Source organism: Natrix helvetica (assembly GCF_964273705.1).
Source record: "Natrix helvetica genome assembly, chromosome: 2".
NCBI lineage: Eukaryota > Metazoa > Chordata > Lepidosauria > Squamata > Natricidae > Natrix > Natrix helvetica.
This window is the reverse complement of record NC_138552.1, coordinates 70,764,859-70,791,966: the sequence shown is the minus strand read 5'-3', so window position 1 is coordinate 70,791,966 and position 27,108 is coordinate 70,764,859. Positions and strand designations below refer to the sequence as shown.

General features: G+C 37.2%; 1 protein-coding gene across 3 annotated transcripts in view; it reads left to right on the top strand.

Annotated features, from left to right (window-relative positions):
- VPS13A (vacuolar protein sorting 13 homolog A) overlaps positions 1-27,108 on the top strand; it is a 138,276-nt gene that overhangs the window by 35,561 nt on the left and 75,607 nt on the right. For all 3 annotated transcript variants that reach the window (XM_081942022.1, XM_081942021.1, XM_081942023.1), the window contains exons 10-26: positions 4,325-4,382; positions 5,455-5,582; positions 6,260-6,366; positions 6,646-6,817; positions 8,844-8,906; positions 9,875-10,004; positions 10,812-10,906; positions 11,519-11,661; positions 12,415-12,616; positions 12,712-12,826; positions 12,948-13,084; positions 13,885-14,017; positions 15,484-15,601; positions 19,278-19,416; positions 21,815-21,902; positions 22,969-23,138; positions 25,625-25,781. In XM_081942022.1, the coding sequence (XP_081798148.1) occupies positions 4,325-4,382; positions 5,455-5,582; positions 6,260-6,366; positions 6,646-6,817; positions 8,844-8,906; positions 9,875-10,004; positions 10,812-10,906; positions 11,519-11,661; positions 12,415-12,616; positions 12,712-12,826; positions 12,948-13,084; positions 13,885-14,017; positions 15,484-15,601; positions 19,278-19,416; positions 21,815-21,902; positions 22,969-23,138; positions 25,625-25,781 (2,155 nt within the window). The remainder of the gene's footprint in view (positions 1-4,324; positions 4,383-5,454; positions 5,583-6,259; positions 6,367-6,645; positions 6,818-8,843; positions 8,907-9,874; positions 10,005-10,811; positions 10,907-11,518; positions 11,662-12,414; positions 12,617-12,711; positions 12,827-12,947; positions 13,085-13,884; positions 14,018-15,483; positions 15,602-19,277; positions 19,417-21,814; positions 21,903-22,968; positions 23,139-25,624; positions 25,782-27,108) is intronic.

Sequence of the window (27,108 nt, the reverse complement as noted above, 5' to 3'; positions counted from 1 at the left end):
AGGAATCAAATACTCAAGAGCATTAAGAAAAGGTTCACTGAACTTAGCAAATTTATGTCTGTTTTCTCTCTTTTCAGCTGATCTTGGGAATAGTTATTATGTATGAAGATTAATATAGGCATTAAATTGAGAGAAAAAATCAGAGATTTGTATGGGAAATATTGTACAGCTGTCTACCAACAAAATACTCATTTATTAGCAACTCAGTTTCATTGTAAAATGGTCCTAAAATGGTCTTATATAAATGTTCCTAAAATAAAATATTGAAATAATATAAAATAAAATCACTGTAGAATTATAAGGCTAAAGTGAAAATAACTTTGATCAAAATCAAAGTCATTGTCTTAGATTTTAACTTTTAAAAGTTAGTACTAAGGCCAACCTTCTCCAAATTGTAAAATAGTTTGTTAGGAATCTTAAATAAAAATACAATATAAAAAAGATGAAAAAAATTATCTACACTTTAACAGGAAAAAAAAAGTTTAAATGATTAAAAGTTTGGAACTTAGGTTTGGCATTTTTAAATTCATATACAGGTAATCCTTATTTTATGTCCAGTTGTTCAACTGTTCAAAGTTACAGTGTAACTGAAAAATGAGTGTATGACTGGCTCTCAAAATTCCTCATATCTTACTGCCCTGCAGTCACATGATAAAAATTTACAGCTTCCTCACTGCCACCCAGCCGTTCCCACCTATGACCCATTCCCACCCATGACACCCACCCGCAGTTACCTATTGCTCACCTGCAATACCTGTGCATGGCACCCCCATATAAGCTCATCTACATACATATCAGCCGACCTCAACTTTTTAAATCCAATTATTATGAAAAATGTATCATCCATCTATAAGCTGACACTCACATTTTTATATGCTTAAATTTTAATAATTGTACTATTTGTAGGTAATCTACAAATTATACATTTTTGTGAGATTTGTGGTTAAAATTTGAGTGTCAGTGGATGGCTTATCTGACAACTTATACCAGATATACAGGTACTTTAAAGTATTATTATATATACTTATGGATAAACTCATCAGAAAATAAGCCAAATGCAATTTTGGGGATGTATTTTTGCATCTAAAATTTTTAGTTTATTCATAAGTGTATAAGTACTTTTCCTCAGTTTTCTTGGAAATGTTCAGTCTTTCAACCAAAAACCTTAGTAAGTGAAATATTTTAGAATTTTGTCATATCCTGGGACATGCCATTGCAGACAACCCAAGCAGTATATTAAATGCTTATTAATATTATGCTCATTTAACTATCAAGTATGTATATTTTCTGACCAAAGACCACAGTAGATATTTTGAATTGAAGACCTGAGTTACTTGGGATTATCAATGAATTGCTTCATTAGGGTCTATGTTTAGAAAATTAAAGTGTTGTGCTTATCATAGAAGCTATCATCTCCTGCCTGGGTCTCCACTATAAAATTTTCTGCTGAAATTATGACTTGGGAAAGATTTTTTTAAGATTAGCCAAGTTCAATACAATACAATACAATAGCAGAGTTGGAAGGGACCTTGGAGGTCTTCTAGTCCAACGCCCTGCCTAGGCAGGAAACCCTATACTGTTTCAGACAAATGGCTATCCAACATCTTCTTAAAGACTTCCAGTGTTGGGGCATTCACAACTTCTGGAGGCAAGCTGTTCCACTAATTAATTGTTCTAACTGTCAGGAAATTTCTCCTCAGTTCTGAGTTGCTTCTCTCCTTGATCAGTTTCCACCCATTGATTCTTGTTCTACCCTTAGGTGCCTTGGAGAATAGTTTGACTCCCTCTTCTTTGTGGCAACCCTTGAGATATTGGAACACTGCTATCATGTTTCCCCTAGTCCTTCTTTATACTAAACTAGACATACCTAGTTCCTGCAATCCTTCATATGTTTTAGTCTCCAGTCCCCTAATCATCTTTGTTGCTCTTCTCTGCACTCTTTCTAGAGTCTCCACATCTTTTCTACATCGTGGTGACCAAAACTGAATGCAGTGTTCCAAGTGTGGCCTTCCCAAGGCATTATAAAGTGGTATTAATACTTCACGTGATCTTGACTCTATCCCTCTGTTTATGTAGCCTAGAAGTGTGTTGGCTTTTTTGGCAGCTGCTGCACACTGCTGGCTCATATTTAAATGGTTGTCCACTAGGACTCCAAGATCCCTCTCACAGTTACTACTATTGAGCAGGGTACCACCTATACTGTACCTGTGCATTTCATTTTTCTTGCCTAAATGTAGAACCTTACTCTTTTCACGATTGAATTTCATTTTATTAGATAGTGCCCAATGTTCAAGTTTGTCAAGATCCTTCTGTATCTTAAGCCTGTCTTCTGGAGTGTTGACTGTTCCTGCTAGCTTGGTGTCATCTGCAAATTTGATGAGTTCCCCATTTATTCCTTCATCTAAATCATTGATGAAGATGTTGAAGAGTACTGGGCCTAAAACAGAGACTTGGGTTACTCCACTGCATACTTCCCTCCATGAAGATTCAGTTCCATTGAGGACTACATGTTGAGTGCGGTTGCTCAGCCAGTTACGAATCCATCTGGTGGTGATGCTGTCTAACCCACATTCTTCTACTTTATCTAGTAGTAGGTTATGAGCTGCCTTATCAAATGCCTTACTGAAGTCCAAGTCAACTATATCGACAGCATTCCTCTGGTCCACTAATTTTGTCACTTTTCAAAGAATGTAATAAGATTAGTCTGGCATGATCTGTTTTTGACAAACCCATGTTGGCTTTTGCCTATTACTTAGTTTACTTCTAGGTGTTCGCTAATTCGTTGCTTGATTATCTTTTCCAGAATCTTTCCTGGTATTGAGATCAGGCTGATAGGTCTATAGTTTCCTGGATCTATTTTTCCCCTTTTTTGAAGATGGGAACCACATCAGCTCTTTTCCAGTCCTCTGGCAGTTTCCCGGTGCTCCAGGATCTCTGAAAGATACTTCTGAAATCTCATTTGTCAGTTCCTTCAGAACCCTGGGGTGTAATCCATCAGGTCCTGGTGATTTGAACTCGTCTAGGGTAGACAGGTGCTCACTTACCATTTTCTTCCCTATTTTAATTTGTGTTTCTAATCTGATTTTTGTGGTGCTGCTTTTGATAGGTTGGACTGTTTTATCCCTTTGTGTAAAGACATGCAAAAATGAGTTAAATAGTTCTGCTTTCTCCCTTTTGCTTGTCACCTTCTTGCCACTTTCTCCAAGCAATGGACCAATTGTTTCCTTAACCTTTTTCTTATTTTTAACATGTTGGAAGAAGCTTTGTTTTGTTTTTTACTTTTGTTGCAAGCCTTTCTTCATTATGAGCCTTAGCTTTCCTTACTTCATCTTTACAGGCTCAGGCTATTTGCTGACATTCTGCCTTCGTTATGTTCCCCTCGGTCCACTTTTTATACTTATCTTTTTTGTCTTTCAATTTGTCAGAGAGTTCTTTATGCAGCCATGCTGGTTTCTTTTGGGACCTGTTACTTTTCTTCGTCATTGGTATTGTGCTAGACTGGGCTTTTGTAATATCATTTTTTAAAATTTCCCAAGTTACTTGAATTGTTTTCCCCTTGAGGATTCTCATCCATGGAATATTTCCCAAGCTCTCTCTAAGTTTACTGAAATTAGCTCTCTTAAAGTCCAAGACTCTAGTTTGACTTTGTTCTACTACTTGTGTTTGCATGATGTTGAATTCCAATATTGCATGGTCACTTGCCCCCAGGGTTCCTATGGCTTCAACACCTTCTATCATTTCCTCTCTGTTAGTGGGAATAAAGTCCAATATGGCTGATTCCCTTGTTCCCTTCTCTACTTTTTGGAAAGCAAAGTTGTCTGCTCCTTCATTAGGAGCCTGTTGGATCTTCCACTTGGTGCAGAGTTTGTTTCCCAGTTGATGTCAGGGTAGTTAAAATCCCCATTACTTTATCATAATTTTTTTTATTCTTCATTAAATAAGGGTAGGAATGATTGTTTTCCTCTTGATATTTTTTTTCAATCAGACCTTAACAGAGATCAGAGGTCAGATTAATTCTATCTATTATCTTCTTCTTATTTAGGCAGTTGTCTACTGTGATTTAGCATTCTAAGGGTGACTTAATATTTACATTTCACCATAATATCATAATACCTATTCCCACATTTTTAAACCAGGAGCCTCTTCTCCATGATATATAGATATAATTATTGAACCTGTGTAAGATATACCTTGGGTCTCTGTATTTTAACTTAACATTGATCAGTTTAAAATATTGCTAGGGAAAAATAGTCTATTTGGTTTATATTGAATTTTGCATTTTTATTGTGAATAAATTTTCAATTCAATTTTTGTCTCCAAAAAGAGTCATTTAAAATATGGAATTGCAAGCACTAATGTGATTCCAGAAGGCTATAGTTTTGGTAAGTTTTTAATATTTCCTAACAAACTTACTTGTGGAGTACAAAAAGCATAAGTATAGTTTCTTCTTGGAACTACCTTTTTATTTACTGTATTTTTCGGAGTATAAGATACACTGGAGTATAAGACACACCAAGATTTTGAAGAGGCAAATTTTTTAAAAAAAGGTTTTGCACTCTGCAGACCTCCCACAAATGGCCCATTTTTTGGGAAAACAGACTCGTTTTTTGTCAAAAAAATGGGCACGCATAGCCTTTAGGAGGTTTATAGAATGCTCCTGGGGACTGGGAGGGGGCAAAATGAGCAAAACTGGCCCAATTTTTGCTCATTTTTGCCCTCCCCAGCTCCCAGGAGCACTCTGGAAGCCTCCTAAAGGCCATGCACAGCCATTTTTGCAAAGGAGGCAGGGTTTCGGGAGGCCAAAAATGTTCTATTTGGTGTATAAGACGCACCCAGATTTTCAGCCTCTTTTTTGAGGGGGAAAAGGTGCATCTTATACTCCAAAAATATGGTAGCCCAAAAACTTCATTTAACACAGACAATTGTGCTTAGATTAGTTTTGTAAGGAGCTTAGGGATCATATTATGTCTGAGCTAAAATGTTACACTGATTGTAACATTTATTTACTTACTGGATAAAATACAAAGAGGCATTTATTACCTTGAAAACTATATATATTTAAAGATCTAAACAAACCAAAACAGGTTTCATTATAAGATAGTGTTTGGCACTTATCTACCCAACTAGGACTGAACTTAACATTTTATTGGTACAGTTCCACCTTTTTTGCATTATCATAGTAGGTTACACTATAATATTGATATGGCTTGGTTCTTGTAGAGATTATAGTAAAATCTTTGTTTTATCTTCCAGAATGCTACATGTGAGCAAACATAGTATAGCCTTGTCCCTAGTTGGGCAACTGATTATAAAATTTAGCTTTTGGTGCCTAAAAAGTGAATCTTGTTTTCGTATCCCTCCATAAGGAGCATCCATATAATAGGGGGGGGGGGGGATCTATTTGCATGATCTGTTTGTTTCTTGATTAACTTTATCTAAAATTCTGCTTTTTAGTATTCCGTCCAATTTCAGCTAAAGCCAAACTCCGTATGAATCCACGATCTGATTTTGACTTTTCTGCACCAAAGCTAGATCTGGATGTAAATCTTCAGGATATAACCATTGAACTGAACAAACCACAGGTAACTGTATAAATGATTTAGATTTTAATAGAAAGCTTTTTTATTTCCTGAATTAAATTCTCATTGTTCTATTTGCATCTTTTTATGAGGCTATAGTTTTCGGTAATCCTTGAAAGAATTCCCAAATTTACATTTGAGTAGGCTTGTATAACAAGGTTATTTAAGTGTCGAAAATGTGCCCCAGGAAGCAGGCAATGGCAAACCACTTCCAAAATATTGCCAAGAAAACTGTAGACTTGTCAGACAACCACCAGGAATCAATACTAAGTCAAATGCACAGTCAATTAATCAATAACAGCACTATTTGAAGATGGGACTTTTCATACTCTTGAATTTTTAGCCATATTGTTGGGCATCGACTGAATACTTCCCAACATCATTCACTTTTACACCACTTTCCACATAGCCATGGGGATTTTTAATCATGTATTTGTATCAGTATTGATTTGTGAACAACTTGAAATAAATATATCTGCCAAAGAACAGATTTTTCTTGGAACAATTATTACTTTAACTCAAAATTAAATACTCCATTGTTGTTATAAAATGAAAGCTTCTAATGTTACACTGTATTCAACCTTTAAATAATGTAACTTTTAAGGCAAATGCTGTTACATTTTGTTGTGATTCTTATACCATATTAGTAATAAATATCTTATTGCATTTTTTTCTTCCAGTATTTCAGTATTATGGAACTTCTTGAATCAATTGATATGATGACCCGGAATTTACCATATAGGAAATATAGGCCAGAGGTTCCTGTTCACCACAATGCCAGGAAATGGTACACATCCAATAACGTTTGGAAACTTCTACAATTCTGATGGACTTTCTGTTAGAATATTCTCATAAATTGGAATTCAAAATCCCCAAAAAACTTGATAGGAAAGAATTTCATAAGTACCCTTATTAATAAAATAATATATTTAATTTTTGTATTTGGGGGAAGAGAATCAAGAATTATAAATTAATTTGTGAAGATTGCTTTACTAAAATATAATTTAAAAAGAAATGTTAACTTTGCTTTAAAATGTCCTAACATTTTTTTTTCTTTTTCTATTAGGTGGCAATATGTTACACAAGGCATTCTTGAAGTAAACGTCCAACCTAAGCTACAAATGTGGTCTTGGGAACATATTCGATACCATAGGAATCAAGTGAAAAGTTATAAAGAGCTTTATAAAATAAAAATAACTTCAAAGAAGGTTACACAAGAGAGTTTGTTTATGTTGGAGGTTAGAGGTTTAAAATTAATATCTTTATCACAAGCTACACATTGTTTTCCAAAATATAATGATGGATTTCATATCTATTTATAAATCTCCACTGGCTGACAGGAAGTTCCTCCTGACAGCTTTCATGAATCTTCTTCATTATGGTTTCCATTGATTCTGGTCAGTCCTATCCTACCTAGTCTACTCGTTCTTCTTTGGATAACACTTCAAATATTTGAATGCTATCCCCTTAGTTTTCTGTTCTGTGGTCTAAAAATATCCAATATACAACTGTTCCTCACAAGATTTTATTTCTGGCCTCCCTTTACCATCTTGGAAGCTTTCCTGTGAAGTTGCCAGTTAGTTTCCATTCCAAGTGTTCCAAATGGGGCTGACCAAGACAGGGTAGAGTGGATAAATTACTTTCCATTGTCTGGAATGTATGGTACTATTAATGCAAAAAAGCTATTACTAACTTCTCTCTAAGTCCAATTCTGTTACTATCACTCAGGAAACAGTGAAACTACTATAAAATGGTAACATCTACCCCCAATTCTCAGAAGCAGTACCAGTGAACACTGGTCATTGGTACTAAGTGCATCTGAGAGGTGCAGAAACAACAGGAGATCTCCCTTTTCCATCCTGGTTGTGCTGGCAAGTGTGACTTCTGTCCCATTCCCAGGCATAAACTCTGACTATAAGAGATAATCCACCAGGTAGAAGTTGTCCAGTTGATTGGATTGAGAGAACACTTTTTCAGGAAGGGGTGTATCTTCTTTTCTCCAGTTCTTTCCTCAGTTGAACAAGGGAAGGTTCCTTTTGCCAGTTGTCTTCTACACTATATATTTTGAATACCAAAACTAATTGTTCATGAAGGTTCCAAGTATGTATGCATATCAGGGGCCTGGGCAGAGAATAGGGATAAAAATAGCTTCTCCCAATTTTAATTCAACAATAATTAAGATATCTCTTGCCCTTTGGAATAAGAAATGAGAAAAATCTGCTTGACATTTTGGGATTTTTGATGATAAAAATAGATACCCTAAACCTTTCAGAGATTTAGGCCTCCAAACAGACCACAATTATTGGTACAATTCATGCTAAGAGTGATTGGGGGCGCATGTTATATTGTGGTTGCAGGTTGTTTGATTTGAATCTTACCATCTCAAAATGGAAGCTCGCTGGCAGTATATAATATTTTTTTCTAAATTTTCTAAGAAGATGCCAAGATTTCTGCTGCAGGTAGAAATCTGGAATAATAGTACTTGGTTTAGAGTAAGGATATGCTATAGCAACTTATGAATCTTTGATTGTTAAAAATTGTACTACAGGTAGTTTATGTTCATTTGTTCAGTGATCACTCAAACCCGCAACCATGCAAAACAAGGGGACTTGTCTATAGAGATTCTCAGTCATCCAGGTCATGGTTGACCCAAGGGTGCTTTTTCAAGAGGCAACTGGCCCTTCTGGTTTTTCTTTGAAGATGTTTTGCTTCTCATCCAAGAAGCTTCTTCAACTCTGACTGGTTGGTGAGGAATGGAAGGATTGATATTCTTTTGCATTTTTTTAGAGTGTCATTGAAGCCACTTGGAGGTTTTTCTGTGTTCTCAGAGTTCCCTGAGTAGAGCAAATGGGTGTGGAGCCTTCTTGGAACTTTTGGAAGGACTGTTGACTCTTGAAAAAGCACTTTTGGAACAACAAGGGGACTTATAACCAGTCTTGGAGTTTTGGCCTTTGCAGTATCCCTTCAGCCACACAATTGTGACTTGGCACATAGCTCATGATTACAATGTTGCAACAAGTCATTCCCTATTAGTTTCCTACAAGCAAAGTCATTGGCAGGAACCTGGAAGTTATGGTCATGTGAGGTCATTACATAATGACCCATGAGGTCCTCACTTGATAATAGCAACCAAGACTGCCATCTCTATGCAGTGAAGTCACATGACATTACACCTTACAACCATATTATTTAGTGATGGAAACTCTGTAGAAATATATTTAAATAAATACATTGTATTGTATGTAATGTACTTTTTTTTTATAGGATCTAGAGAAGACTTTAGATATATTCAACATCACTCTAGCAAGACAACAGGCAGAATTTGAGGTAAATGTCTTCTAAATTACACTATACAAGTGTCTTTATTTTAGCATTTATAATGTAGATTATAAGTATAATGAAAACCATCCGGATTATGAAATTAATACCTCTATTTACAACCATTCATTTAATGACTTTTCAAACTTACAATAGCCTTGAAAAAAGTGACTTATGATCTTTTTCATGGTTATGAACATGGCCGCATTTTCCACAACCTGATAAAAATTCAGATACTTGGCAAGTGACTCAGATTTATGACAGTTGCAATGTCCTGGGGTCATGTGATCACCTTTTGTGACCACCTCCATTTAATTATTGTGCATTATAAAAACTTTCTGAGCTTTTTACCTTTGCTGATAAGGTGTTAAGAACTGCAAGATCTGGATGACAATATCTGCAACTAGTGGGTACATGTTTTCTGAAAGAGGTTAATGCTGATGGAAAGGGACCCAGCTGGCTTGCCTGGATTTCCTATTTCTCTGTTCCACAGAGTTTGTTGAGCTGGATTTCTAAGAAAGAGGGGAGGAAGCTAGATTTCTAAGAAGGAGTGGGGGAAGCCTGAAGAGAGAGAGAGGATTCCTGATTTCCTGGGTTATAAATCTGTTGGATATGCTGAGACAGGAACAGGCAAGTCATCTGTCCATTGCGGATATTTTAATTTAGTTCTGGCAATATAACGGTACCTTGAAAAGGATTGTCAACTATGGGATAATACTTTTCAAAGATGAAGCTCCAAAATGAGAGTTATTTAATCTTATGCACAGAGTTAAAATAGCAGTTGCTACTTTTTAGTAGTATGAACTTATATGATGAAAACATTACTCCTGCTTCAGATTTACCTATTTCAAAGAGATGCTCAGATTAGGTTGCATTTCTCCAGGCACCTTGCTAGGTTTTCTTTATAACTGATATAATAAATAAATTATTTGATGTTATACAAGCAATGTTAATTTATGCTTTGTTTTGCATAATAGGCTATTAAAGCTGGATTAAAGATTTTCAAACCAGGTGCTAAACAAGATGATGAAAACTCTGGTGGCTGGTTTAGTTGGATGTGGGGATGGTCTGGAGGAAAGAGCAGTGAAACAAAACAAGAACCAAAAGGTATAAATTTGGGCAGTTTTGATCTAATAATTTGCATAGTGCTGGAATGAGCTTTCACTAGGATTAAACACCAAACTATCTTATCATAGTACCTTTAGCTATTAGAAACAGTAAAGTTGCTTCCACTAATGGAGTAGATTTAAGCATTTGACAAAGCTGTAATTGTAAAAAAAATATTGGAACCCTTATGCAGTGTTTGTTATAGAATGCTTCCATATGAAAAGCATGCTTGTTTTTATTGAATGTAGTAAAATTTGCTCCCACATACATCCCAGCGGCCAATTCGCTCTCACAGAGAGGGGCTTCTCCTGGTGCCGTCCGCTAGGCAATGCCAGCGGGCGACGCCAAGGAGTAGGGCCTTCTCTGTGATGGGCCCAACCCTCTGGAATGACCTCCCCCCCGACATTAGAACCACCACCGACTTACGCTCCTTCCGGCAGAAACTAAAGACTCACCTGTTTCGACTGGCTGGCCTGGCATAATTTCAACGCCCATCTCCTGGCATTTATATTTTACTGGTTTTTAAGGGTATTATTCTGTAGATTTAATTTTATTGGGTATTGGGATTTTAATGTCTGTTTATTTTAATTATTTATTAGCAATACAGTCCTGCACATCTTTTATCCTCCTCTTATCCATTCATCCATTTTATATTTGTATATATACATTCTCCATGTAGTAATTTTAATTGTTTTAATTTTGTTCTTTGACATGGACTGTACACCGCCCCGAGTCCCTTTCGGGAGAGGGGGCGGTCTATAAGCGCTAATAAATTGAAATTGAAATTGAAATTAATTGCTATTGCAGGTATTGAACAGTTCATGACTCCACAAGAAAAAGATAAACTCTATGCAGCAATTGGATATAGTGAAACTGCTGTCGATCCAACATTGCCAAAAACGGTGGGTATGATTTGGGTAGGATAGATCAGCAAACATTGGACTTTTAAAAGCAATGGTATCTTATAATGAACAATTATATTTAGAGTACAAATTAATACATAGACCTAAGAATTAAATAATTCATTTGTTTGTTTGCTGGATTGCTTGCTTGCTTACATATTGAAGCGTAAATGAACCAGACTTTTGTAGTTGGGATAGGACGCATGAGAACTATGGGCCCACAGGCCTTTGTCCTAAATCCATTTCCTAGAACTTTAAATATTAATTGGTGCATAACTAAGCTTAATTGCCATTAGAGTAAGGGAGAATCTTCTTTGAGGAAGAGAGGGATTATTTGTGTTGTCCCCTCATGATAGACCATTCAGAATATTCTGAGTGATCTTTTAATTACTTAAAGTTAAATTATTAGAATTATTAATTTTTAAAATTATTTTAAATAATTAATTAATAATTAACATTTCATAGAAGGCATTTTTCTAAATTTGGTGTTGTGTGTTCAGTCCAGTTCACTACTTAGAATTTCATACATAATGATTAATTTACTGATGTAATCATTAATAATGTTTGGTTAAATGTTCTTCAGTTCATGATATTTTTTGTTCATTTTCATAGTATGAAGCTGTGAAGCTTTATGTAAAATTAATGAGCATGTCAGTGCTAATCAGGGAAAACAAGGAGAAGCCTGAACTGATAAAACTTGCATTAATTGATCTGCGTACAACAGTAGCACAACGCCCTGGTGCTGAAGCAATAAGGTAGGCATTTATTAAGGGTAGGTAAATAGAAATAGAGATTAAGTTGTTGGAGCCTTTCTCTGGATGAGTGGCCATGTGTGACCTTCTTTCTGTATCGGCTTTGCCCCGTCCCCCTGGTTTTGTGCTCTTCGATAGCTTTTTTCCAGGTTTGTTTTTCCTCCTCACATGAAGAACCTTGAAACATATTTTATGGAAGATAAGATTTTGAGGGCATTACAAAAATTTAAGAAGATACAAAAAAAAAAAAGAGAGAGAGAGATGCAAAATACGTTTCATTCTTGTTATTTGATATTTGATCTATGTCTAAAGAAACTACCTGAGGATTAGTATGGAGCAATATGTAGTAGTTCTAATGTTGGATTTTGGTCAGGGAATTAGGTACTGGACAAGTTGTTGTTCTGATGAAAAATATTTAGAAGAGGGACCATTCAGCCTTGATCTCCTGGAAGAAAAGCAAGATATAAATGCAGCAATTAAGTAAAGACCTCTTTTTTGTGTAAATGGAATTTTTTGTCCTTTGATCCTATTCAGCGATGTGAGAAAAATGTAATTGGCGAAAAAGTCAAAATCCTTCACATTTTCCATTGTAATTTTCTGATTATTACATTATGAGAGAGCATGGAGCAAAAACTCTGTAGTAACTTCTTTTGTATAGTTTGTGTGTGTGTGTGTGTGTGTGTGTGTGGTGTACATTAAATGCATTTGTGTATTTGTGCCCTTATGCATGTGTGTCCTTTGTGTTCTATTTTTCAGATTTGAATCAAGCGTAAGTGCATTTGAAGTTCACGGCATGGCTCAGAAAAAAACAGTACCCTGTGTGCTGTCCTCTCACACAGTCCATTCACAGCACAATGCATCGCTCTTCACAATAATGTTTGAAACCAATCCCTTAGATGACAATTGCAATCAGAGACTAATAATAGAGTCACAGCCTTTGGAAATAATATATGATGCCGTAAGTAGAAAATGCCTATTCTACAAATTAATTTTTAAAAAGACCCACATTCTACATTAAGAATATACATCATTGTTCTTTTATATACTTATCAGATGACCGTGAATAGTTTAATTGATTTCTTCCGACCCCCAAGTGATGTTCATTTAGAGCAAATAACTTCAGCAACCTTAACAAAATTGGAAGAATTCCGTGACAAGACAGCTACCGGTAAATTATATATTTACACACATGCACACACGCACTGAATTCACATTGTAACAGCTATCATAGTGTGAGGAGCAGAATCTAGCCCAATTACTAATGCAGTTTTTTTACTTTTTTTGTCTAGGATTAGTGTATGTTATAGAAACCCAGAAGGTCTTAGATTTAAAAATAAATCTTATGTCTTCCTATGTCATTGTTCCACAAAATGGATTTTACGAAGCTACATCAAATAAGCTACTTTTGGATCTAGGTCATTTAAAGGTAACCCCTTCAAATCCCAAAAAAAGATGCTTATATTCTATGTTTATGTTATTAGTTTTATAATCATTGGCTGACCTTATTTGAGTTTAACAGAGTTCATTTATCAGCCCCACATTTAATCTGGGTACTGCCTGGTTGGAGATTTGGGAATAGGATGATAGGAATAAACTAGACAGTGGGCACAGAGGGCAGATCAAACCATTTCCATATAGTTGCCATGAAAATAGATCTTATGGTCCCTCCTCCAAATAGCTGGCCTGGCTCAACCATAACTTCATAACGCTCCTGACGGGTTTTTTAATTGGTAATTTTATTTAATGGGATTTTAAATTGTGTTTTTTAATTGTCTTCACTTATTAGTCTACCTCCTCCATGCACATGTATATGTCTTTGTTTCTTATGTATGTATGTTGTCTTTATCTGTATTTTATTTGCTTTGATTGTACGCCGCCCCGAGTCCTTCGGGAGAGGGTTGCGGCTAATCAAATAAAATTATTATTATTATTATTATTATCTGACTTGAATTAACCAGGAATCAAATTTGATTTAGAAGATATTTTTACACAGAGAGAGAGAATATTATATAATTCAGTTAAATCATGTACATTAATTTCCACAGTTTTGAAAATATACACGTGATGATATAATTTGAAGACTTAACAGTATTAGGTAATTTATGTATAGAGAACAATGCTCGATGCAGGGTGCTACCTGATTGATTGGTACAGAGCCCTTCGCTTTATTTGTAATCTAGTCATGAAGTATGTATTGACTATTTCTATTGTTATCTTTTTTTTAAGATGAGTAGTAAATGTCGGTCCACCTTGTCAGATATCAAAGTTGGTGAAAGTGCTCTTGAAGATATTATGTCAAGAGCATATGAAAGGTTTGACATTCAACTCAGTAGCATACAGTTACTTTATAGCAGACATAGTAAGTATTAAATTTTGTTGATTTTTAAGGAATAACTTGGAATACCCTTGTTTAACATACTATCTAAATTTCCCCTCCCTATGGCTTCTGTTCATCTTGAGCAAGTTATCACTTTTAATGAGAATCATCTCATTAAGGCTCAGCTAAACATAGTTTTTTCTTCACAAAATAAGAGTCAAATTTATCTAGGTTAGTTCATAATATTAGGCCACCTATTGTGTCAATCATATTAAGACTGTAGAATGTTCTTAAAAACCTGGGAATCCCAGAACATTTCATTGTCTCCATGCAAAACCTATTCGCAGATTAGAAAGCCATAATTCAAACAGTACACAGAAAAACAGACTGGCAAAAATGAGAGAAGATGCATACTCTTCCATTATTTATCTTCTGTGCTGAATAAATATTGAGGAAAACTGAATTGGAAGAAGATGAGCATGGTTTTAAAAATGGAAGAACCACCATCAATAACCTGCTTCAGAGAAACCTTACAGAAGAGGGGGAAGCCATCTGTCCCAGCTCTGTCTGCCAATCTGCTCTGTAATAAGAGTATGTTATGTAGTTGGGCATAATGGTTCAGTGACTACTGTACCAATTCCAACAGGGAGTGTTATTTCATTGTTGCTAAGAATAGCAATCTTTTCCTAGCTTTGAAGAAATCAAGGTTTAGAGAATTCGTAGCCAATAATAGAAGTTGCATAAGAGCAAATGTGATGAACTCTGCTAACCAGCAGTCGATAGAAACAAATTGTCATTTATTTATTGCAATGTATTTTGCAGATTTCAAAATATCTCTCAGTAGAAAAGAATCAGACACTATTCTTCTACTTCAAAATATGGATATCCTCTAAGGCCTGGAGCATAGCAGGGGAGGCAAGCAGCAGGATACAGGATCATCATAGAAGCCAAGAAAGGCAGTGCAGATAGAAGCACTTAATACTTTTTAGAATGTTGCAGGCATCTGAGCTGAATCTCCTCCATTATTAGAATACTAACTGGAGAAACAGGAATCCTCGGGCAATACATCAAGAAGCTAGGCTGGGAGCTCTGGTAAAACAAAAAAGCAAGTCAGCTTATCATGGCTCACCCAGGCAGTTTAGGACACTGAGGAGCGATGTTTTTCTGGGTACAGTTTACCTACAGAGTATAAGAGTTGCAGTGAAGGCACTCTACCCCCAGACTAGTTCATAGGAATCACAGGACCATTCCAGAGAAAGTGGGAAATAAGGGGAACTAGCCACTTTGATTTTTAAAAGCTCAAACAAATCCTGTCATTCTTCTTCTTCTATCTATTGAAAGATGATACTAAAATTAGTATAAAGTTGCTCTTTGTAGCTTTAAATTAGCATCAACAGTGATGTAGCCAAGCTTCTTAAAATTGATGAAAAACACTTCAAAAGCATCTATTGAACTGTAATATAATTGTTTTTTGAAGTTTCTTACAAGAAATATTTTTTCATTTCTAGATGAAAAGTGGGAGGACGCTCGTAGATTACAGTCATCATCTCAACATATCTTGCAACCTCTGGATGTGAAAATGGAACTGAACAGAGCAATGGTTGTAACAGATGCAAGAATGCCCAAGTATTACTGCAACAATTATAACTATTTGCATTATTACTATTATTACTGTTACTAATATTGTTCATTTGATGGAGACTGTGATTATATACTTCTTCAATATCTGTTGACCTTCTACCAGCAAATCCAATAGACATGGTTTTAAATTGACCACTTGGTACCAAAATAGCAGAATATTGAACCCAGTAATCAAATCTGAAAATTAGACCAACTTCCTAGATTAGTTTTTTAGTTTACTCGGGGGTAGCTATTTCATGGTAACATCATTTTATTGCCAGATAAATCATCTTCAGATAGCCCTTGACTTGATCACAACTGAGCCCAAAATTTCTGCTCCTAAATGAGACATTTATTAAGTGAATTTTGCCCCATTTTACGACCTTTCTTGCCACATTTGTTAAGTGAGTCATGATAGTTGTTAAGGAACATGGTTATTATGTGAATCTGAATTCCCCGTTGACTTCGCTTGTCAGAAGGTTGCAAAAGGTATCCTCTGACCCCAGGACTCTGCAACTGTGATAAATATGAACCAGTTACCAAGCATCCAGATTTTTTCATGTGATCATAGAGAATGAAACAAAATGTTAAAAAGTCATGTTTATGTAGTTACCTACCAAGCATATCTAAATTATATTAAAGTAGCCAAAATACCGTTACAATCCCCAAGGCATGTCACAACTTTTGAGGACCGCTAATATTTGGAAATTGAAAGTTGAAAAATTTGATATGCCCTAAATTGGTGGTGCAACGATCTTAAGTATGAAAAACAGCCATAGGTCACTTTTTTCAGTGCCATTATAACTTTAAACCGTCACTAAACAAACTATTGTAAGTCAAGGACTACCTGTATTGCAGAGATGGGTTCCTACCAGTAGTAAGTAGTAAGTTGGTGACCTGGGTTGCTGGAACCAGCAGCGATCCAGGCCTGCTCCCCCCCCAAACTTGTTCTCTCGGCGCCATAGGTGGCACCATCTTGTTTTTGCCACATGCGCAGAGCAATTTTTGCTACACTGTGCATGCACGTACATCAAATGCCAAATGCATGTGTGCTTGGCACATCCCTGAGCAAACCGGCAATAGCAGCAGCCGAAACACACCCCTGCTGTATTGAGATCAAAGTCTGGTCCCGTAAAAGCTTATTTAATGCTCAGTTTTTCTGGCTATTAGAAATGGCCTTCAAATTTATGTCTTGCTTCGGAATATATGCTCAGACCGGTAATTCAGAGTTTTAGAAAAAGCGCTGCATTATTTTATGGTATTTAGTATTACTCCTGTTGTTGATTTTCTTTCAAAGAAAAGAGAGAGCTTTCAAAGAGAGCTGGAGACAAATGGGGAAAAAAATCAACAACAGGAATAATACTAAATACCATAAAATGGTACTTACCTGATATGCTCATTCTCACTGCAGGTGGAGACAACAGTCACATAGGGTTCACTCTGTCCAGTAACCAATAGGCTGAGTCTACAGATTATAAAGCCTTCCTTCTTGCTGCTCTTCTCCAGTTTTTAGACTCAGCCAGTTCTGGGCTGGATGTGTAGTTGTATTTCTCTGATTATATTTTTCTTTCTTACTGATTGACTATTTCTAAAAGTTCCATATTTCAACCCCTGCCATTTCTTAAGATCTTGCAGGCAGGGGGAGTGTGTATATTAAGCAAGGAGCTTTGTCCCTCACCGCGGAGCTAGCCGCGCTGCTGGGACAGCCGTTTTAAAGCGATGGAGGCTTTTTTCCTGTCAGCGATCGTCGGAGGCTTGTATTAGGCAGCGGAGCGGCTCCGACGCTTCTCTTTCCAGCGGATTGCTGGAGGTTGCCCCGGTGACAAGCCCAAGGGTGGTAACCCTGCGGTTGTTGTCAGGAACACAGTGCTGGGGCTGCAAAGCTCTCGGGAAGATCGCTGTTTCCCTCAGAGATTGCAGCAGGCGCAGTTTCAAGCCAACAGAGAGTACTGACAGTTGATTTTGGCGCGAAGATCAGCAGGCGCCATTTTGAAACCAACGGTCAGTAACGGGGCTCTTTTACAGCATTTACCTTGAGGGTGGCTGTTTCTGCTTGACTTCTAATGATGGCTTCCAGCACAGGAGGTGGGGCAGTAACCTCCCACCAGACCTCTCCACCAGAGAGCCCTACTGCTGGCTCTTCATCAGCTCAGACCTCTAGAAAAAGGGTGGCAGCTGAGGAGCACCCCACAAAGATTCCTAAGGCAGCAAAAAAAAAAGGGGAAAGGGGAGCTCAAGTCCTCATCGCAGAAGAAAGCTCCCAGCAAGCGCACACAGGATGGCAGAGAGAGCCCTCATCCATTCCAGGTGATCCCTGTCTCTCCTGGTAGCCCCCCACCTGTGGGTCTTTCTTCTGATTCAGAGGATTCCCTTTCTGATCCTAGTTCTCCTTCTCAAATAGGAGACGGTACAGGGGTTTTTGATTCTCCTCAAAGTGAGGATGACTCCTTAGAGAATGCAGGCCTTTCTCGGGTGGCAGTTCAGGCTTCCTCTTCCCCAGGATTTTTGGGGTTTGAACCACCCCCTGCTACTACTGCTATTACCCCTGATGTATCTGCCATTATCTCTTCTGCCATTGAAAAGGGGCTAGCTGCGGGCCTCAAACGTAACAGATCCTCTAGCCATAGTTCTATATCTAAATCGGGAGGGTGTGTGTGTGTCTAAATCCAAGAGTAAAAAGAAACACTCTTCTAGTAAGGATGCTGCTGATCCTTCGACTTCTAAGTCTACCACAGCAGAGGATGAGGATGAGCAGCCCCCCCCCCCCCAAGATTCTGAACTCTCTGAAGACGAGGATCTGGCCCCTGACCAACCAGCCTTTGTGGGATTGTTCAAACTGGCTCTTTTCCGGTCTTTGCTGTTTAAGGCAAAGAAGATTGCTGGTTTTAAGCCTACCCCAGATCCTAAGCCTGCAGCCTCTGACACTGGGGATTCTGAGGATCCTCTTTTCCTAGAACCTACTGTTGAGAATGAGGTGGTTTCTTCTCCTAGGAGTTTTATGAACGTAGTGCAAAAGCAATGGGCCTCTCTGGGCACCGGCCTTCTTCCTAATTCTCTTGATAAGCACCTGTATAATGTAGGACCTGCGTTAGTTAAGGCTCTAGACCTTCCAGCCATCGACCTGCCTGTGGTAGCTGTGGCCTCTCCTAATGCAGCTGCCAGTGCCCCTGAGGATTCACTTAAGCCTGAAGACAAGCATTTAGAACAAATGCTTGTCAAAGGTCACCAGGGCTCTGCCTGGGCTATTAGGGCTTCCACTTCTTCTTCACTTTTTAGCAGATCTGCTCTCCTTTGGCTAAAGCAACTTCAGAGCAGGATCCCAAATAAAGACACTAGGGCCCACAGGGATTTAAACTAATTAAAAACAGCTCTAGAGTTTTCTGTGGATGCTGCACTTAACGCAGCTCGCTTTGCCTCCAAAGCAAAGGACACACTGAAGACATGGTTTTGCCAATGGGCGTGGAGACAGGGGAATGTGGTGGAACTGGTGCAGTGGCTATACTGATTGTTTTGATAAATGGGTTTATGGGCTGTGAGTTGTGTGTATTTTATGATGGTTTTCATATAGTTTTATTTCTCTTGTTTTTAAAATGATGCTTTTTGTTGTTATTTTTATTTGTTTTGATTGTAAACTGCACAAATCCTAGCTGGATTTGTTTTTCAATGGTTGTTTCTTTTTTAGGTACAAAATGTATGGTGAGCTGCCATTACTTTCTTTCAATATCTCAGATGAGAAATTAAAATCTATTCTGGAACTTATTGACAGCATTCCAAAACCAAAAAATTCATCTGACTCCACAGCTGTTCTACAACCTTCCAAGGCAAGTTTAAATGTTCATTTATAACACAAAAGATTCTTGGGCAATTTAATCACAATGAAATATTTGATTGATGTGATATTTCCTTATTTTGTACAAAGGAAATAATTAGCAGAAGTCATCTGAACAAATATTTAGTTAAGGTCTTTATTTTCTTTTTTCTGTGATAATTTGCCAGCATAGAAAAGTGGATTGCGAGGGAATAGCAATTAGGAAAAATTACAAGTTTTTAGAAATTGTTTCAACCTCTCGTTGTCTTGCTGCTGTGGTGAATTTGTCATGATAGTGATCTTCTTAATGAATCTTCCATGTCATATCCACGTAAACTGCATTAAGGTACATTTCTTGTAGTTTCAAGAACAAGAGCATAGAAGGACTAAAATTAGATCCGTGATGTGAGAAAGAAGCTTGAGAGTACATGGTTTATTTTTATTCTGATAATTCATACTATCATGTGGACTGTTGACTCAATGAGAAAGAATTTTTAATTCTGTCTTTCCATCACAGCCAAGAAAATATTAATCTCAAGTTAGTTTTTGAATTGTAATGGGCAAACAAATCAAAACCTAATTTATAAAAGGCTAGATAGTTAATTGAGAACCAGGAGCTCATTTTTATTAGAACTTACTCAGAAGCTGCAGATTTGATTTGTACAGATATTTTTGGATTTGGATTTAACTTTGATTTTTCAGTTATTGGCCAGCAATTTTGGCTAGTAGGCAAGCCACCAGTTTTAGCTGGTAGACAAGTTATATTCAGACTATTGGATTGTAGGTAACCCTTGTTTAGAAACAATTTGGAGTTATGGCTATGCTGAACAAATGTTAGTTAATATCTGGTCCCTGAAGTTATGGCTGTTGCAATGTTCGTGCAGTCACATAAAATATCAGGTGTTTGACAGCCTGTACTACAACTGCATGGCTGCTCTCATCATTTCCCACCCCCCACCCCATCTCTGTCCTTTTGGTTGCCTTGCATTCTGAAGCTCTGTCACCCTATTGACCCTGGCCCTGCTCTCCAGCTAGCTTTATCATCTTGCTTAATGTATACTTAATTGTTTTTGACAGTGCCAGGGCTAACAAGTGCAAGATAGCAGGGCCAGGGGAGTGTAGGGTGGCAGAGCCAGCAGAGCACAGGGTTACAGAGGCAGTAGAGTACAGAGTAACCGAAAGGGCAGAGACGAGGGCTAGATAAGCAAATGGGAAGAATTGAAGAAGAGGCAGTCTCTTACCTTACTGAGACTTGGGAGGGACCAAGCCAGATGTTTGGTTAACAATGGCAACTAGGACTACCTTGATTGCCATCATTTAAATGATATATTATGGCATGCACTTTACAACTGCATCATTCTGAGAAATTATGTTTCCAATTTCCCATCATAACCCAACGACTGTCTTGTCTACTATATGGTCAATTTTGTGAAACATTGACAAATTCATCTGGTACATAATACAGTTTAAATTAAATTTACATGCTATGGAAGCATGCAATTTCTCCTTTGAGAAACAGTGCTGTGTTTTGCTTTGTTTCTGAGTTCAGTTCAAAGAGCAACTAGGTCATCTAAGATTAGGAGAAACTGAAGGCCTACCTTCTATACAGATCTACTTACTCGCTATACCTGAAGTACTTCCATCTATTCTTAATTCGATATTAGAACTACTACCGACCTCCGCTCCTTCCGACAGAAGCTTAAGACCCACCTGTTCCAATTAGCTGGCTTAACTGATTTATAGTCCCATTTTAACCTCCTGGCAAACATCTTATTGGGTAGTTTTTAAGGGTAATTTTAATGTTTATTTGTATTTTAATTTAAATATTGTACAGTCCACATCCTACCTCCTCCATTTACCGATTTGTATATTTAAGTATATCTATATTTTGTATTCATACTGTTTTAATATGACTGAACACCGCCCCGAGTCCTGTTTAGGAAAGGGTGCGGTTTATAAATTAAAGTTTATTATTATTATTATTATTATTAATAATATTAATATCTGAGAGCAGATAGAAGATATATTTAAGTAATTGTTTTACTTAAAACAATTACTTAAATTCAAAGGAACAATAACATTGTTCCTCAAGTACTTTTTGTTCCTACGTAATTAAATTTCTGCTAAATAGCAACTCTTGTATTGTTTTGTTTCGTTATTTTTAATTGTATTTACTTCCTGGTTGGCATTATTGTTAGCATCACATTTTTTAAAAAAGAGGAGATTTGTAAGTCTTGTCTCATTCTTAATTAGCTGTTGTACTTGGATATTTTGAAATGTATTATTATTATTGATCTTGTTATAGCTTACTGACTTTGAGTAACCAGAAAAAATAGGCAAATGTTTATATTGGCTAAAGGAGTAACATATTACTGAATTAAAGAAGATTACATTTTGCTTTTGTACTGCAGCTTCAAGTATCTTCTCTGATAACAACGCCTCAAATGTCAACCTCAGTACTTCCATTTTTAGAACATCTTTCAGTAGCTGGATCAAGTGGTAAATTGTTCATTTCATTTTTATTTATTCTAGTAATGTTTACTTATAAAATACTTTGTAAATGTTAGAAAAAATACTAGATAATGAGATCTGTTGCAAGGAATAAATGCTTAGCAGAAGAATGGAAAATAGCTGTGATAACAGCGTATTTCTCTTTGCTTTTCTGTATGGAAGTGAGAATTGGCAAGGGCAGATCAATCAATCATAATATTATTCTAACTGAAGTGGAAATTGGTACTTAAGTGTGTTAAAACAAGAAGAGGTAAGGTAAAGAATGAATGGTTGCAGTTTTTTAAAAAAATATGATCAATGAATAGGATCAGATTAAAAACCAAAGCATATGAAAAAAGAATGAATGGGTTGAGAGGAATGAAAAAAGAGAGCAGTGAGAAGTTTAATACCAAAAGGCAATATATAAATCTATCTATGACAAAAAGACATGAACATGTATAATAATTAGTGTTTCTGCAAACTAGATTTAGTTAGAATTTTGTTTTTCTTCACTCTTGACTTTTTGTTACTTATTTTCTGTATGTTATGTAACACTGGTTGCCACAAAAGAAAATTGTTTAATGGTAATGTATGTATGTACCAGAATTTCATTATTTTATATGTGTTTTCATGCAGTTTTTCTATATGGCTAATATATTTTTTAGGCAAATTAGAAATGAGTAGAAAATATATGTATGCCTGAAGGTCAGCAGTGTTTTATGACTTTCAATCGCTAATCAGTAGCAACAAAGGTCAATTTCTTTAAATTTGCCATTTGAAATGAAAAGAACTGGAACAAATAAGATTCATTTTTTATGTAAAAGCACTATAATTTCAGTTTTATTCCAATAATAAAAAATAGTCTCAGAATTATTACTTCATAACCTTTTGTATTAGGATATAGATGGTAAGTCTTGGAGCTTGAGCCAAATAATAAAAACAAATACCTAAATAGAATCTCAAATCTGCCTATGTTAGATGTAAATATTGGGTTTTCACTACAGCATGTAACACAAATAAGTAAAAATGGGAGCATGTTTTAATAATCATTATTTTACCTTGAACTGTCTATTAGAATCTGAGGATGAGTTTTATGATGCTCCAAGTAGTCCTTTGGAAGACCTACCATTTTTTGAAGCACCTTTGGGCTCACTGAGTAGAGCTAGTAGCTTCCGAAAAAACAAAACAAAAACAGAACCTTTGAAAAATATGACTGATTTCCAATTAAGATTTGAAATATCTGAGGTAATGCTTTACTTTTTACTATTAAAGATTTGTGATTGTTTGTCAAACTGTTTATGTATGTTTTCTTTCTGAAATGTATGTTCATGTCTTTATTTTACCATTATTACTACAGTTGCTTTATTTCTAAATTTGATTGGAATCAGTATCTCCTTACATATATGACTAGGTTGAACAAAGACTACTCTGCTACATTTATCTTTAACTATATCTCAAGTTCTGATATTGAGGGCAAAAAATCATTTGATATTTCCCTTTCTTCCCAGAGTTCAGATGATCTGTCCATCATCTTAAGGACTAAGGGCAGTGATGGAGAACCTTTTTTGCCTTGGGTGCCAAAAGCACGGGCACATGTACTATCAGACACGCTCGCATGGCCACCCCCATAAGTTAATGCCACCCTGCAACATGCCCCCTGTGCATGCATGAGCAACCCCCCCCCCGCTTCCTCTTGCAGCCTGGGGAGGGCGAAAATGACCTCCCTGCCATTCCCGGAGGCCTCCGGAGGCTGGAAACTGCCCATTTTGCAACTTCTGGTGCACCCGGTAGGTCTGTTTTTTGCCCTCCTCAGCTCCAGAGGCTTTCTAGGAGCATGGCGAGGGCAAAAACGGCCTCCCCTGCCCCCCGAACGCCCTCCAGAAGCTGGAAATGGCCCGTTTTTTGACTTCTGGATTGCCCGATGGTCTGCTTTTCTCCCTCTGGAGGGTGAAAAACAGCCCAACACCCAAACCGGAAGTTTGGGAACTGACTTCTGAGTTGCCCGTTGGGCCATTTTTCTCCTTCAGGATGCTTCCCTGAAGCATCCGGAGCAAAAAAACCAGCCCAACGTGCAAACTGGGAGTCAGTTCCCGAACTTCCGGTTTGCGTGTTGGGTGGGGTTTTGCGCTTCAGAGGCTTCAGGTACTTTATTCTGTTTCTTGAACCTTTCCTTTTGGTTCTCTTTAATTCACTCCACTAGTAACTTCATTATGAATTTTCCCTATGCCTGCTGGATCAGTATTGAGAGTGAGTGAGTGAGTGAGAGTGAATGGAGAATGAGACTTACCTACCTACCTACCTACCTACCTATCTCCATATCCATCTATGCATACTTGTTTCTACACTGTTGCAATCAAACTACCTTAGGCAGGTAAATATTTTTCTGTACTTGACCATTTCTTTCATTTTCTTCTCTTCAATTTTTGTTATTCAGTTGAATTTTAATAGACTATATGTGGTGGCATCTGTTTATTTTCAGCATCTTTCTCCAATGAATCTCATAATACTATAATGAGTAAAAACATATTTCATAGCTGCCTGGACCAGTTACTTAACCACCTTTACAGTTTAGATCTTAAAAAATCCAAATTTGAATATTTAATTCAGAAACATATAATTAAACATACAGTCATGCTTAACAGTTTGTGAACCTACATGAATTTTCAATGTTTCTGCATAAATGATCTGTTTTCCTTACAAGTATTAAAGATAAAGAGAACCTAACTCTGACAAATGAGTCAAATATATTATACCTGTGTTTTTATTTATTGAGGAAAATGATCCACAACTACATATAGATAAAGAATACAGCATGAGAGACAGGGAAAAAAGCAAAGCAACCAGTACTCAGTCACATTTCCTTGGATAAAAGCTTGGTTTATTTTTTTTATCAACTGTGATTGTAGCAGTGGCCTTACATTGGGTAGTAAGAATTAATACGGTCACTTTGGGAGAATGTATTTTCTTTTGATTGAAACAAGTACTTCATTACATTGTGTTACTTTAGGATAAAAGAAGATTTGGTTTTCCTTTAACTGAGTTAATAACCAATGAAATGCAATCATAGGCTTTTGACAAATTTAGAATTATTGGCATAACTTTTGGTGAAAAAATAATTACTTATACAGATACCTTGACTTATGACCACAATTGAACCCCAAATTTTTGTTGCTAAATGAAACATTTGGTAAATCAATTTTGGCCCATTTTACGAACTTTTGTGTTACAGTTGTTAAGTGAATCTGGCTTCCCCATTGACTTTGCTTGTCAGAAAGTCATAAAAGATGACCACATGACCCCGGGACATAAATATGAGTCAGTGGTCAAGCATCTGAATTTTGATCACATAACTATGGGTGATGCAGTTGTGTGAAAAGTCACTTTTTCCAATGCTGTTGTAACTTTAAACAGTCACTAAATGAACTGTTGTAAGTCAAGGAATAACTGTATTCTGTTTTTTCCTTGCATTGTTATGTACTTAAAATATATCATTCCCCAAATTCAAAAACTATGTTTTATTCATCTGCTAGATTTTTTTCCTGCCTTTATTACATTATAGGTAACTCATGCTTACTGTATAAATTAAGCATTTCATATCTTTAAGAAGTGAAATGTTGCTTTAACTATTAAAAGACAAATTATTGTCTAGAAGTTATTTCCAGCCCTAGGATAGCTCTCCAGCCTAAGCTTATTGAAAATTAGGTTAACCATCCTGTCTTTTAAATAAATAGGTGTTCCTTCAGGTGTGTCATCTTGCAGAAGACATTGAAAAGCCAATTCTTCAGTTGGAAATTTTAAAATTAGGCACTGAACTTAAGCTCAGAACATATGACATGAGTGCTACTGCTTTTCTTAGAGAAATTTGCTTAATGTGTCCAGAATATAAAGGTAAGTATTGCATATGATTTTAAATGAGCAAATTGAAGCTACTTTTTTAAAAAATAACAGTTCATTAAAATAGCAATTTACTCAATTTTTATTTTAGTTAAACGAAAGAAAAATTTAGTGAAGACTTCCAGCAGAAATCTATTCTTATCTAAGTGCCCCATTAAATGCCATTATAACTTTGAATGGTCATTGAATGAATGGTCACTAAACAAAGACTGCCTATATTAAATTAAATTAGACTAGCTGTTGTTTGTTTATACATATAAACAATATCTTTGCACTGTTATTTTAACAATAGTTTATTTAATTTTATGGTCAAAGCCAATATCAAGCATACAAAAAGAAACAACTTCAATATTATTATTACCTTAGGTTATTTAATATTTTTAAAAATTTAATTGCTTTGTATTATACTATAAGCCATTGTAATTGTGATAGTGAAATGGGTGAAATTCTGTATTTGAACCCAATTCCCAGAGTGATCTGGGAAGAGGGAATTTAGTCATCACGCCCCTGTCATGGTCAGATCACTCACTTCTCCAGCTGGACTTCCCTGGCGCTGCTCCCCACCGCGGGGAGGCGGAACCAGACTATCCCAGATGGTTCCGCCCCAGGCGTCTGATGGAGCCAGATAGGTTCCAGGCAGAGCTTGGGCCACCTCCTGCAGACCTGCCCCACCCCCGGGCAGAGGACCTGGTAGCCGCTTGGAATAATGCGGCCGCCGGTGCCTTAGACCGGGTGGCGCCTTTGCGGCCTCTTCGACGGCCACGATCTACCCGGGCCCCCTGGTTTAACGGGGAGCTAAGGGCAATGAAACGCCTTAGGAGACGCCTAGAGAGTAAGTGGAGGTCCTCCCGCTCCGAATCCGACCGAGCACAAGTAAGAGCCTACGTAAGGACTTACCTTGTGGCAATAAGAGTGGCCAAACGTCAGTATTGTGCCACCCTTATAGCGTCCGCGGAGAACCGCCCTGCCGCCCTATTTCGGGTGACCCGCTCCCTTTTGTCACAGGGGCAGCGGGACCCCCCATTACTGGGCCGGGCAGAGGAATTTGGAGAGTTCCTGCAGGATAAAATCGATCGGATCCGAAGGGGATGGACCCACCTCAGTGCTCCAGTGGGGACGTCTGAAGCTAGTCTTGAGAGACCATGCTGGGAGGAGTTTGACCCTGTTGTCACCGAAGATTTGGACAGGTTGCGCGGGCGACTGCGAGCCACTACATGTTTATTGGACCCGTGTCCCTCCTGGTTGGTACTGGCCTCCTGGGAGGGCTCACGAGGCTGGCTACTGGAGCTGGTGAACGCTTCGCTGGGTGAGGGCCTTTTAC